The sequence below is a fragment of the Penicillium nucicola genome, assembly GCF_028828085.1.
Source record: "Penicillium nucicola strain IBT 29836 chromosome Unknown utg000010l, whole genome shotgun sequence".
NCBI classification, from domain to species: domain Eukaryota; kingdom Fungi; phylum Ascomycota; class Eurotiomycetes; order Eurotiales; family Aspergillaceae; genus Penicillium; species Penicillium nucicola.
Window position 1 is genome coordinate 5,923,440 of NW_026643134.1, and position 13,604 is coordinate 5,937,043.

Genomic DNA, 13,604 nt, shown 5'->3' on the forward strand with positions numbered 1-13,604 from the left:
CTAGTTACTTTTGAACTCTACGTGTACTCACCCATCTGCTCTACACCTCACACAAGATACCTGAAGATACCATATCATTAGATGGCAAGGTTGAGCCGCCAATTCCAAGCATATAAGCAAGTAAATGGCTCAAGCCCGGACCGGAAACTATATACAATTGAAATGCAGCATGACACGGTACAAAAACAATAGGAATTCAAGAAGCCAACTCTATGTGGGTGCAAGTGAGGCCCAAGACCAATCCTGAGGAGAGTTCACTGTTTACTCAGTGAGACCCAGACCCTCGCCCCCAATCTTGTGGAAAGGCGGCTTAGCACCCTCGGCCTTCTTCGCATCGAAGCGCCAGATACCGCCAGTCTTGTCAGTCTCGAAAGCGAGATCGGCTTCCTTGGCCAGACCCTGAATCTGGTCATTCTCGGTCTCAATCCGGTTGAAGAAGCGGCGCTCCCATTCGCGACCCTCCTCCTTCTCAGTGCGGCGCAGTTCACGCTGCGCGTTCTCAATGCGAGACTTGAACCCAGAGACGGCGTCCATGTCGCCCTTCTGGATGTTCGTGGCGACGTCGCTCCAGGCGCGGCGGCTCTCGTACAGATCCTGCTGCTCGATGGGAGCCAGGGTCAGCGGAGTGGTCTGGTTCTCCTTTGTGCACCAGCTGTCAATAATATCCTTGGAGCGGGCGTCCTTGATGTTGAACTTGTCGGACCACTGGCCATCCACCGTGTACAGAGGCTTCTTCTCGCCCTCGGCGGTCTTGTACAGGCTCGCGGTGAAGGTGTTCTTCTTGCCGCTCAACCAGCCCTTGCCGGAGAAGTCAATCTTGGCGGTGTAGCCGCTGCTGCTGACGATCTTGGAGGACTTCTCCAGCTCGACGAACGGAGAACCGTAGATCAGCGATTCGATGTGCAGGTTTGGTAGCGTGATCATGTATGTTTCCTTCTCCTGGGAACCTGCCGGGGTGAGAGAGTACAGGGCGTGGCCGATTTGCTTCACGAGGATGGTACTTGAGAACGAGGCCTTTTGCGCGTTGTAGCCTTGGAGCTGTGGATGGTCAGTATGGGATTCGCATGCGGGCGACACTATCGTTATTCTCTTACCTCGACTCCATGCTTCTCGTTCCGGATCGCGTACGCGGTGGCAGGAGGGTGGTGGCTGCGATTGTTAGCTGCTGCCTAGCTTCTTGGAGAGGTCCCGCATACCTGACTTGCTCACTGATCAGAGCAGTCTCTCCCACATCTGCGCCTCCCTCCCATTTACCAATGAAGAGCTCACCAAGGAATGGGTTCAAGGGCTTCTTCTCACTGCCGAGCTTCTCGCTGCGGCTGCAGTACTGCTGGTGCAGGGTGCTCAGGAACCACTTGAGGACCAAGAGAGCCCGCTTCTCCGGATCGGCTTCCTTCGCAGGTGCCACGAAGACATCGGGGTGTTCGGCCCAGTAAGCAGAGTACTCGGTAAGGGAGGTGGTCGACAGAATGAAAGGAGGAGCTGTCAACGAGGAAAGATCACCATTAAACGAGGCAATCGACTGGGAATCTGTTAGCCTGGAGCAGACCTGGGAAATGGGACACGTGCCTTGAGGAAACTTGTCCATGAGCCCTTACTGTGGGCGGGAACCTGGCTTTGAGGAGACATCTTGATAACTCTGGGGTCAAATACAGTACAACCAAAAAAAAAAAAGAATGGAGGGGAGGGGAAAAGGTGTTGGCGGTCAGAAGCGGATAACGTCATGATCAGGGGTCGATCGTGAACAGCCACACTTGGGGATGACGACGTGCGATCTTCGATTTATGCATTTTGCATATGGGAACGGTTTAATGTCAGTGTCAACCGTTGCAACTATTTACTGTCAGTGCCAGGTTGTCCACTGATCACTGATTCCACTATTCCACCCCTATGTATAGGTACAGTACACACTCTCTTTAGTGGACCACCCCGCCACTATATCGCTAGGGCCTGGTCGAGCTCTTGGTAAATGCTGGCCTTCCTTATTCTATCAGGCTAAACTATGTGGAAGTACCCAATAGCCCTCGGGACGGATTCTTTTCCGCCCCTGGGCCCTACTCGGCTACTTCCCCGGTCTTCTCCCCGAATCACAGTGGCCGATGGACCCCCCCAAAGAGATAGCAAGTCCTATGTTGGGACAAAAAGGCACTGTATGGCCAGAGGATTCGCCGATCTCGCAGAGATAATGCACTTGGTCTCGTTTTTCTTGCTGTGACTCACGCTTCAAGTGTGAAATGTGCTTGGTTGTGTAAAATTCTCTCTTTTCATAGTTCCTCGAACCAGATTCAATCCAATTGAAGGCATTTTTGGTGGATATCCCACTCAATAATTCCCTCGGAAAGTTTCCAAACTTGAATGTTTCCAGTTTCTTCAACGTTGAATGGACATTTGAGAACGTCTAGCCTAGTTGCCCATAAGATATCGAGTGCTCGTTGACCCCTGGACACCCAACATGTCTCCAGCATCCAATGCCTCCAGCGACGATCAATGGGAAAACGATGAACACATCCAAAGATCCTCATCACAGCGAGAAACAGATCCAGCCAATCTCATCCATGTCCGGAGCCATGTCTCTCACCATGATATGCCAGCTCCGGATGCATTCCACGAAGTCGACGCAGAACAATATCTTCGCTTCTCTCCGGCTCGCAAAACTATGATTGTCTTTATCCTCGCCTTCTGCTCTTTCCTAGCCCCTATCTCATCCACTTCGATCCTCGCCGGTGTTCCTGAAGTGGCAAAAACATACAACACCACTGGCAGCGTGATCAACGCCAGCAATGCCCTGTACATGGCCTTTATGGGTATTGCAGCACCATTTTGGGGACCTTTCAGCCAAGTCTGGGGACGACGTCCGGTAGGTCGTTACAGCAACCGGCGTGGTGAGCATGGAAACTAATTGCACCTAGATCTTCTTCATAAGTGCATTGCTCTTCTTTGCTTTTAGCATCGGCACAGCTCTCGCCCCGAACCTACCAGCATACTATATCTTCCGAGTCCTAACCGCCTTCCAAGGAACCTCCTTCTTGGTAGTTGGCAGCTCGGCTCTAGGTGATATCTATGAGCCACGTGCTCGAGCAACAGCCCTAGGCTGGTTCCTATCAGGAACCCTAATCGGACCAGCCTTTGGTCCCTTCATCGGTGTAGGCCTATCCCCATTCACCCGAAAAGCCTGGTCACAAAAGATCTAATCTCCAGAAAACAGGGCGTAATTGTCACCTTCCGCTCCTGGCGAGACATCTTCTGGCTCCAAACAGCCCTAGGAGGCTTCGGCACCGTCCTCGTCTTCTTCTTTTTCCCAGAAACATACCCCCACCTGACGAAAAATGACCTCTCCGAACAAACACTCCTCCAAAAAGCCAAGTTCCTCTGGCATCGCATCTCCCCTCTCCGCGTCGCCGTCATGCTATTCACGTATCCAAACCTGTTCTGCACGGGTCTCGGCGCTGGCGCTCTAGTCTGGAACCAATATTCATTGCTCACGCCCATCCGCTATGTTCTCAATCCCCGTTTCCATCTGACAAGTCCCATCCAATCTGGTCTTTTCTACATCGCTCCTGGATGTGGGTACCTCGTGGGTACGTTCATGGGTGGGCGATGGGCCGATTACACAGTCAAGAAATGGATTCGGAAGCGAGGGGGTGTGCGCGTTCCGGAAGACAGACTCAAGTCCTGCATTTTCTTCCTCGGGGGTGTTGTGCCGGGTTGTATTTTGATTTATGGATGGACGGTTGATAAGGCAGTGGGTGGAATTCCGGTTCCTGTTTTGGCGATGTTCTTCCAGGGTGTTGCGCAGTTGTTTTGTTTTCCTAGTTTGAATACTTATTCGCTGGATGTCATGCAGTCGAGTGGACGGAGTGCGGAGGTCGTTGCTGGGAGTTATATGTTCCGCTATTTCTTTGGTGCACTTGGGTCTGGGCTTGTTTTGCCGGCTGTTGAGGCTATGGGGGTTGGGTGGTTTAGTACCATCAGCGCTTTATTCTTGTTTTGTTCTGGTGTTGGGGTTTGGCTTACTACCATCTTCGGGGATCAGTGGCGTGATAAGATTGAGAAGAAGGAGTTGCGCAAAGCTGAGAAGAAGGCTGAGAAGAAGGTTAAAAGTACACAGCAGGATGCCGAAAAGTGTGAGACTGCGGCTTGAATATGAGGTGTTGATTGACCAATAATCTAATGATAGAATGACAATTGAATCGTTAAGCAATGCATCTTCTCGTCCCTAAGGATGTCAATTCTCCAGAGCTGAACTGCTCGCGTGTCCATTGCCCAGTCCGGGAGCATCTTCAATATTAACAGCCTGTTTCCCCTTCGAAATAGTATCAGCATCCAGTCCACTCTCTGCCACCACTCGGTCCATCTTGCGTTGCTCGGTAAACTTTCGACAATCGTCTCGACCTTTCTCTACATTGACAAATCCAATAGTAATCATAGCGCCAGCGCAAATCGCAAAAAGGAATGGAAAGCCCATCCAATTGTTGCGCGTATTGTTGATGATGGCCTGAATGACATTGGGACCGATGATAGAAGACTGCATAATGGATTAGATGAGAAAATGGGGAAACGGGTAGATTCCTTACAGCTCGGTTTGTGATCCCAAATAGAGCAAAGAACATGTTATCGTAACCGCGAGGCATGAGCTCGCTGATCATGGTTTGAGCGTACTACCGCAAATTCAGCAACAGACCCTGGGAATACTGCAATATAAAACTGGACCTACCGCATAGTATGGAGCTTGGAAGAGTCCAAAAATGACGTTGTAGAAATAGAATTCCCACTAGAATATGCTGTCAGTAATGAGACATTGCAGGGCTCTGATTGATCCATACTATGTTATGATATCCAATACGAGTAGTCCATAATCCGATCATGCCCCAAAGTGGAATGAGGACACTGAAAAAGTTGGTGAACAAGAACATGGTCTTTGTCTTGAACTTGAAGTATCGTTGTATGTACCAAAAGCCAAAGGTTGATGTGATCGAGCAGACAGCTTGGGTAATGCCAAGATAGGTAATCTGTAAGAATGAAAAAGAAACGTAATCGTTTTGGATGATGTTGACGAGGGTCCCTGGCGTATTTTAGCAAAACTTGTGCATAGACAAATCAGGTACCACAAACCAGTTGTATTCAGGCCATCCGCAAGGAGGAAGTAAGCAAAAAAGTACATGAATGTCTGAGGAAGAGATCTGATCTCCCGGATGGCGAGCCATATCTGCTTGAACCCAATAGTTGCATAGTTTGAGCCCTTTGGGATCTTCGGACCAGGTCTTTTTTGTTGGAAGATGAACCACCAGATGCCAAGGATGACCCAATCTATAAGATGTTAGATGTTGAGACAAGTCTAGTAAGCCCAGAGAAACCCACATGAGTTGGTCAGGCAAAGTGCCAGGTTATTCGAGAAACTGTTGTTTTGCAAAGGAAGCAAAACGCTCAGATTGAGGACGAGTGTGAGCAAGTACCCAATATTACTGTGCGCAGTGGAGATATTGCTGTATAGGATTAGTAGAAATCCAACCAAAAGCACCCCCACAAGCATCTCACCTAATATGATTTCTCTCCAAAGACTCAATGGCATCGTATTCTTCCTGATCAATCTTCCCCTCTCTCAGATCCTCCTCCCTAGCCTTTCGCACGTGTGGCGTATATCGAGCCAAACGAGGAAAGACAGCAGCATAGAAGACAAGCGTTGCGCCGTAGGCAACATAAGCCACAACATACATGCCCATTGCTGCCGGCCACTGACTAGGCTGTCGAATAGCCATCATGCCATATTGCAGCGCCCAACATACTACTGTCAACGTCAAGAGAAGCCACCGACCAAAAGTGCCGTAGTCCGCGGCACTTCCAAGCCACACAAAGATCACGGTCATGAATGCAAAGCAGAGACCATTCGCAATAAGAACCACTGATGCTACAGATCGGGTACCGCCTGCCCACGGTACTACACAAGCCGATGAACCGCTACACGGCTTGGGCGGATTTGTGTCGGGTTGATGCCCGGCGCCATTGAGGGCCCATTGGAAGCTTTGGATATCAGTGGAGGTGTGAGCTTTGGTGATAGTGTACTTACAGGGCTTGACTGTAGGAACCTGGGCCGACGCCATTATCACCTATCAGACATACCGAGTCAGTCTCTCATGCTTGTCCACTGATCTGGCGAGAGACCTCGTACCGTTGTAGTAGAGATAGTAGGACCATAGTTCCTTCCTTGTGGTGGTTGGTTGTTCGTATGCATCTTCGTCCACTCCAAATAGCCGTTCATACTCTTCCAGAGTCGGGTGAGGCTGTGTGGTTAGGTTGGCTCCATCGTCCTTCACGGCCTCACTGGCAGTCCGTAACTCCTCCATGGTGGTTGTGAAGTTGTGAACTGCGGACGACCGAATCACTCCAGGTTACCACGGTTACCCCGCATTCCATCACTCTTATCTTGCTGAATATCCCTGTTGTCGGGGGTTGGGGTTTCTCCAGGACTGTGCTGATACTCGATCACCATTGGGTCTGAGACCACTGGATAAGGCTAAGGTCACGGTGGCATTGGGAAACCATGGCAGTTCTCTATATTCTATACTATTTATCTCAATCTATGCCAAATATATCTCATATCACGTTACCACCTATAGTGATCCTGTCAAGCTATAAAACAAAAAAAAACGTCAAGAGAAAGACTACCCCGCATAAGGTCACCTCAACCTCAATGCTACACTGCTACACCACCTTGTTGACTGGTTCGCGGGAGAGTTTTGTCTTAGAACCGAGGTGATTTTGCTGAAACACTTGTCTTGACACGAGTGTGGAACCCCAGCTGATCGTCAATCCCTTCTGTTGTGACTGGGATTGCGAGTCTAACCCGCCTACCGTTGACAAACCTGGCAAAATGGCGTCGGATCTTCAAAAGCAGGTTGGCCAGGTAGGATAACCTGATCCATTCTTGCTGCGCGCCCTACTGAACTGTTCTCACAATCACAGCTGTTCGCGGTGGGGTTCCATGGCTGCACCCCAAGTCCAGAAATCAAGACTTTGATCCATGACTACCACGTCGGCGGTATTGTTCTCTTTGCGCGGAACTTTGATGATGCAGTCCAGCTTCAGGTACGACTGGCCCCGTTTCAAATCAGGCTGCATAGACTAACGTTCTGCGACAGGCCTTGACGGTAGCGTTGCAAAATGAAGCCAAAGCGGCTGGGCATGAGCGACCGCTGTTCATCGGCATTGACCAAGAGAATGGGTTTGTCACTCGAATCTCTCCTCCGATCGCTGCCCAGGTCCCTGGACCTATGGCCCTGGGCGCAACGCATGACCCGGAGTGTGCCTACAGTGCGGGGAAAGCCACTGGGGAAACCTTGAGCTTCTTCGGCATCAACATGAACTATGCCCCGGTCGGAGATATTAATTCCGAGCCTCTGAATCCCGTGGTTGGTGTGCGCAGCCCAGGCGACGATCCTGAATTCGTCGGACGCTTTGCGAGCGCAGCTGCGCGGGGTTTGCGGGAACAGAACATCATTCCCAGCATCAAGCATTTCCCGGGCCATGGCGATACAGCCATTGATTCGCATTATGGGTTGCCGGTGATCCCGAAGACTAGAGATCAGTTGGAGCGCTGCGAGCTGATTCCATTCCGGCGGGCTGTGGCCGAGGGAATAGAGACTGTCATGACTGCTCATATCTCGCTACCATGTATCGATCTGACTCGCCCTGCAACTCTTTCCCCAAATTTGATGGGTATTTTGCGGAAGGATATGGGCTACGACGGCATGATCATCACAGATTGCTTGGAAATGGATGGTATCCGGTCCACGTACGGCACCGAAGAAGGCTCAGTGCTGGCTCTACGCGCTGGCAGTGATAGCATTATGATCTGTCATACATATGAGGTGCAGGTAAACTCGATCAAGAAAGTCTGTGAAGCTATCAAAGCTGGCACAATTGAGCAATCACGATTGGCGGATGCTTGTCGCCATGTTGTCACTGTGAAAGACAAGTTTTTGAACTGGGATAGAGCACTGAAACAAAGCAACCTTGGAGAGCTCAGCCTGCTCAATACAAGAATTACCGAAACAACTATGGACATATACTCTCGGTCAACAACCCTTGTTCGGGATAAGTCTGGCACTCTTCCACTGTCAAAGACTTCCATTATCATCTTCCTCTTCCCCGGAGACAAGACTCCGGCAGGTGGTGCAGTTGATGGCGAAGGAATGGGACGACAAGGATCATACCAGTCCACTCGGTATCTAGATGTTCTACGACAGCACAACAACTCAATTGCCGAAATTCGATACGGATTATCAGGCTTAACGCCGGAACAATGGCAAGTGATCGAGGTTGCAGATGCTGTCATCTTCACATCTCTCAATGCGCGCGAATCACCATATCAGGAATCCCTTGGTCATGAGCTTGCTGGACGCATCAGCAACTTGGTACACATTGCGGCTTGCAATCCTTATGACTTCCTTGAAGACCCCCAGGTCAAAACCTACATCACCACATACGAACCAACCATCGAAGCGTTTTCTGTGGCTGCTGATATCATGTTCGGTGCACTGATACCCACTGGAGCCCTTCCAGTGGGGCCTAATGCTTTGACCAAGACCTCGGCGACAGTAACGCCGTTCAACGCCGAGAATGACTTGGATGGAATTCTGCACGTCTGGGCTGAGGCTTTACCGACCTACAAGCTGCCCGAAGACAGTCTACGCTCTCTGATAGTTCGTCCTTACGGCCATCATTTCGTCGCTCGCCTTGGGTCAGAACTGGTAGGCTTTTGTTTGGCCTACACAAATTCCGAAGGCGAGCCGAACACCGTTCACATCGCTGTTCTCGCGGTATCACCAAGCTATCAACGCCAAGGTGTTGGAATCGCTCTGTTGGAAGAAACACGGGCAAACGTTCGCGCCAAATTCGGCATCAATAGTGTGAAGCTAGGTAGTTCATTCCCTCGCTTCTGGCCTGGCATTCCTCGTGAGCTGCCAGAAACTGTCCAGCACTTCTTTACCCATCGTGGCTTCCGATTAAGCCCGGAAGATGCCCGGTCAGTTGACTTGTACCAAGACATCCGCAACTTCCAATCGCCCGAGAAGTACATGACTCGGGCAAGGGATCGAGGCTTTCGCTTTGCGCCATTAAAATCTGCAGACTACGATGCCTGTCTTATCGGCCAACGAAAGAACTTCTCTCATAATTCCGTATGTGTCACATAATCATATCGTCTACTCTCACTAACCTCTATACAGAGTTGGGTACACGCCTACGTCACATTACATCCAGACAAATATCCTGACAGCGTGATGGTCGCGTTCGACTCGGCAGGCCACCAAGTCGGATGGACGTTGATGCTGGAGCCATCACCTGCCCTCTATCACGTCTGGGCATTCCCGCAAATCTGCGGACCGAAGACGGGACTTATTGGTTGTGTGGGAGTTGATAAAGATCAACGCAGCTCGGGTATTGGTCTGGCATTGGTTTGTCATGCCGTTGAGAATATGAAACAGCGAGGCATTGAGGGTGTCTTTGTAGACTGGGTTGCGCTGGATGGGTGGTATGAACAGGTTGGCTTTGAGACGTGGCGCAGTTATAGACCCGGAGAGCTCTAGATTTATTTCGGCCGATTGAGCTCGATTTTAGAGGGCTAGGCAGACTTGAAGCTAGTTTAACTAAAATTGTGAATATTGATAATCCAATGTTGATTCACTGATTTATTGGATTAAACGACTGAATCCGATCTTTTGTGAGACGGCAGACCAAACAGTATTGGATGCTGCTTTCCCTTCTCATCAGGACAGGAACTCTCTCTTCTGATTGACTTGTTTTCTGCTCTATCCTTGACGAACCAAAGCCCGCTGGCTGCTAGGATATAGGTCGCCAGCGATAGCACCACAAAAGTAGCGATAAATGGTGCTTGGGAAGTGGATGAGCTGTCACTCTGATCAAAGAGGTGCATGCCGTAGAAAGACTAGCATATATTAGTGTGGTGATTAAAATTTGTATGAAACTTCATACCGTCACAAAGCTCATGGGCAGATAAACCACAGTGGCAATGGTGAAGACAAGAATATACTGATTTTGTCGCCCGCTCATCTCCGCAAGGCTCGTTCCTTTCGAGGCTTCTCGAACAGAAGTGGCATTGAAGAGCTAAACAGCGTCAGTATATACCATGCAATATTGGTCGAAGCACTCCTCACACCATCGCGAAGGCTTTTGACTTCTTCGACTTTTCTTTCAATGCGGTCCAGCAGCGGTCGAGACCTCGCCTCGTTCTCGGCCATTACAATAGAAAACATGTCGTCCAGTCGTTTCTTCTCCTCTTCTTTGTCTTGGGCCGTATGTGCATTGGTATCATCATCACTATCATCGTCCAAGCTTGCTTTCGATATATCAATCTGACTATGTAAAGTCTTCAGCCCTTGATTAACCTGTTTAATCCAATCACTGCAAATGCGAAGCACTTGCAAAGCAGTAAAATACTGATCCGACTTGGAGAACTGATCATTGTCAAACATAAGATCTTGCCTCCTGCTTCGTTTGAGCTCACTCAACTGTCTTCCTCGTCAGCAGCAACCCACAGAAAGACAAGAAACCCGACATAAGCACTCACACTCGTAACCAGAGTCTCATCCAGCCTATCCAAAGACACATCCCAATTTCCTCCCACCGTCTCCAGAAGCACCGACAAAAATGCCAAAAAGAACCCAACAGCAGTCAACCGTCCAACATTCCCACCTCTCCCTCGAAAGATCCTCTCAGCCCGCTCAGCCAACTCAACAGCAACATGCTCTCTAAGCGGTCCAGCAGCACAAGGCTCCCGATCCTGCAGTAGAAGCAACGAATAATACGGCAACGGCTGGATAGTACTCACGAGACAAACGCCATGCCGAACCTCCAAAAGATGCAAATCGATAGGAACCTTCCGGTTGATATGCGGTATGTCGCCTGATTCGCGCTTGATCTGCAGACCTAGGTCTGTGTCGTTATACACGCGCGGCATCTTGCTGATATCCATCCAGCGAATGTTGAAATAGATGGAGATGTTCTGGCTGAAGGAGCCGACTGGGTGGGGGAGAGCGTTCCAGCGTGAGGCGAAGGATAGTAGGTATTCGAGAGCGAAGGTCTTTTCGCGGTGCGATGGGTAGCCGGTGTCTTCGGCGTGTCGGAGACGCCAGAGGATGAAGGCTATTACGTTCATTGGGAGGATGGATGTGTCTTGGAGGTTTATGTCGCTGTTGGGTGTTAGTTTAGGAAGGATATTGCGAGAGTGGACTTGCATTATAGTGCCGCATCCAAGGCCCATCCAGGGTTTTTCCTGCGAATGTCTTCTCTGGTTCTTCTTGCGCACTGGACTGGGTTCCCATAGGACTAAGCAGCTTTTGGGGATGTTCTGGCAAAGGGAGTTAGTGGGACACTTGCAGCATAGAGATAACTTAACCCTACCTCTAATAGAGATTGTTGTAGACAAGACTCGGAAACAAATATAGGACATCCCTGATCGTCATACTCCATCCGACAGATCTGGACAAATAGACTCTTCTCGTTTTTTTCAAACACCCAATAAAGATCCTCCTCAGGACAGTCAATATGAGAAAACTGCTTCTGTAAAGCCCTGGCAGAAAGAAAAGGATCCCGGAAACCAGGATCCCACGCCAGATGTTTAGGCCACGCATCAAACAGTGGCTTCAGTCTACAATCAAGAGGCTGCGTACCCCATGGTAACAGAGCCAGGGGGTTTTGACTCACGATCATAGGCGCGGCATTTCGTCTACTTGGTGTTAACGTCCTAAGAGGAAAATCATCCAGCTGGCCGCCTATACCGACGCGAAGATTGGTAGTTGAGTTGCTCAGACTGGCAAAGAACTTGAGTCGGATACGTTCGAGTTTGGATTGGATTGGAATCAGGGAGCGTATCCATTTTTCGAAACTTCTTTGGTCCCAGTCTTCGCTTTGAGGGAACCATTGGGATTGGGGTTGCTTGATTAGAGTTGATGCGGGTCTTTGAGAGTCAATATATTGGTCGATCTGCGTTCGTATTGTATTTAATACTTCTTTGATTTGTTTGAGATCATTCGGTGGGGAGTGGTTCTTGGGGGTATCATTTTGCGACATAGGTGAAATGGATGGTGATTTCATGGTTGATACTTCAGGGTTTTCATGATGGGCTTCCTGGTAGGAGTTCCGATATAAAGCAGAACTCAACAGGGGCACTTTACCCAGGCTTCACGAATACGAGTTAACGAGAGGGTTGATGGATGCCTCAGCTGAAGGCGTTCATCAGATGTCAGACTAGATTTCATGCGGGGACCAATCAGGTTCAACAGTCAGAGCCGTTTACTGTTTTGACGCCTGTCAAGGCTTTTTGTAAAAAGGTAAATTTCGTGTTCTGGTATACATTTGAAGCGGTTGTCGGCGATACTCGGCAGCATGTGCAAGGTCGTATCACTTTTGCGTTGGTTCCTTGAATATCCGAAGAACCTTTTATATGCACCTCCATTTGACCGAGCTTTTGTGTCTTGGTCACTTAAACCTCTTTGGTGCATGAAACAGAGGTAGAAATAACTCTTATATATGCAGGAGTAGAACACATATTTTTGCTCACAACAATAGACAATAAATGAACAATACTCCCTTGATACGGGCTAATAGACTTGACTTCCATCCAAAAACCGTTGAATGAATCCCAGATATATGAAGCAGAATCCGCTGTAGATGCCAAGCCCAAGCAAATCAAAGACATTCAATCTGTTGTTTACAGTCGAGTTATATAGTTATTCACCGCCTTTGGGACTATTCTGCCGCAGGTTAATGTTATCCTGGGGTCAAGCTCCGCAGTTCGACATTGACTTTCGCAATTGCAGCTTCTCCGGCAAAAAGTACCCAGATCCTTCCAAATGCCTCCCCCAAAGGTAGCAAAGAGCGAATATATCGAAACAGTACGTCAATCCCCCTCCAACGCCCCACCTTACAGCACCTCCCCTACTCACCCTCAATACAATCCAATCTAACCACAACAACAGGACACGGGCAACAAGATCTCCCGCCGCTCCCAAATTCATGGCACACAACACATTATCCTTGGCGGAAAGACCGTAATCCAAGCCGAAGCCGTCATCCGCGGCGACCTCTTCCGCACCGCATCAAACGTCGCAGCCCAAGACCCTAAGAACCCAAGCACACCCCCGTCAAACGCACCCAGCGTCGCAATCACAGTTGGTCGATACAGCTACATATCTAAGGGTGCGATTCTTCGACCACCCAGCCGGCTCCACCGTGGCATGCACTCATTCTACCCGCTTAAGATTGGGGACCATGTCTTTGTTGGCGAGGGTGCCGTTGTTGAGGCTGCGTCGCTTGGTAACCATGTTCATGTGGGGAAGGAGGCCAGCATAGGCAGTATGGCTATTATCAAGGACTTTGCTTATGTTCTTGATGGGGCTGTTGTGCCGCCTGGTATGGTTGTTCCCAGTTGGTGTGTTGTTGGTGGACGGCCCGCTAGAATTGTTGGCGAGGTTGGAGAGGGATATGGGGTTGAGGGGGCTGAGGGTGGTATGGCGAGGGAGAGATATCGCGTTGTAGGGAGACCGTGATTGTGGAGGAGCTTGTTGTTTTCGGTGTGCTTTCAGCAT

The 13,604-nt window shown here is 49.7% G+C and overlaps 6 protein-coding genes across 6 annotated transcripts; 3 read left to right on the plus strand and 3 right to left on the minus strand.

Moving 5' to 3' along the window:
- Nucleotides 1-261: 261 nt before the first annotated feature.
- On the minus strand, nt 262-1,629 carry N7511_010807 (OSBP family protein; the record flags this gene model as incomplete). Its single annotated transcript, XM_057133184.1, is given in 4 exon segments — nt 262-1,038; nt 1,095-1,149; nt 1,197-1,538; nt 1,550-1,629. 4 exon segments carry the CDS (start codon nt 1,627-1,629, stop codon nt 262-264), a joined length of 1,254 nt encoding a protein of 417 aa, XP_056981172.1.
- Nucleotides 1,630-2,452: 823 nt separating this feature from the next.
- Nucleotides 2,453-4,141, plus strand: N7511_010808 (putative MFS transporter; the record flags this gene model as incomplete). The annotated part of the gene is made up of 3 exons (XM_057133185.1): nt 2,453-2,857; nt 2,910-3,143; nt 3,206-4,141. The coding sequence occupies 3 exons, from the start codon at nt 2,453-2,455 to the stop codon at nt 4,139-4,141; spliced, it is 1,575 nt and encodes a 524-aa protein (XP_056981173.1).
- An 84-nt stretch (nt 4,142-4,225) lies between these two features.
- On the minus strand, nt 4,226-6,341 carry N7511_010809 (uncharacterized protein; the record flags this gene model as incomplete). The annotated part of the gene is made up of 9 exons (XM_057133186.1): nt 4,226-4,525; nt 4,575-4,658; nt 4,715-4,771; nt 4,824-5,062; nt 5,113-5,307; nt 5,359-5,483; nt 5,536-6,018; nt 6,065-6,104; nt 6,167-6,341. 9 exons carry the CDS (start codon nt 6,339-6,341, stop codon nt 4,226-4,228), a joined length of 1,698 nt encoding a protein of 565 aa, XP_056981174.1.
- A 527-nt stretch (nt 6,342-6,868) lies between these two features.
- Nucleotides 6,869-9,584, plus strand: N7511_010810 (uncharacterized protein; the record flags this gene model as incomplete). The annotated part of the gene is made up of 4 exons (XM_057133187.1): nt 6,869-6,901; nt 6,961-7,083; nt 7,137-9,176; nt 9,225-9,584. The coding sequence occupies 4 exons, from the start codon at nt 6,869-6,871 to the stop codon at nt 9,582-9,584; spliced, it is 2,556 nt and encodes an 851-aa protein (XP_056981175.1).
- A 110-nt stretch (nt 9,585-9,694) lies between these two features.
- Nucleotides 9,695-12,087, minus strand: N7511_010811 (uncharacterized protein; the record flags this gene model as incomplete). The annotated part of the gene is made up of 6 exons (XM_057133188.1): nt 9,695-9,943; nt 9,991-10,122; nt 10,173-10,526; nt 10,586-10,798; nt 10,847-11,365; nt 11,722-12,087. The coding sequence occupies 6 exons, from the start codon at nt 12,085-12,087 to the stop codon at nt 9,695-9,697; spliced, it is 1,833 nt and encodes a 610-aa protein (XP_056981176.1).
- Nucleotides 12,088-12,869: 782 nt separating this feature from the next.
- Nucleotides 12,870-13,565, plus strand: N7511_010812 (dynactin subunit 5; the record flags this gene model as incomplete). Its single annotated transcript, XM_057133189.1, has 2 exons — nt 12,870-12,911; nt 12,996-13,565. 2 exons carry the CDS (start codon nt 12,870-12,872, stop codon nt 13,563-13,565), a joined length of 612 nt encoding a protein of 203 aa, XP_056981177.1.
- Nucleotides 13,566-13,604: the final 39 nt, after the last annotated feature.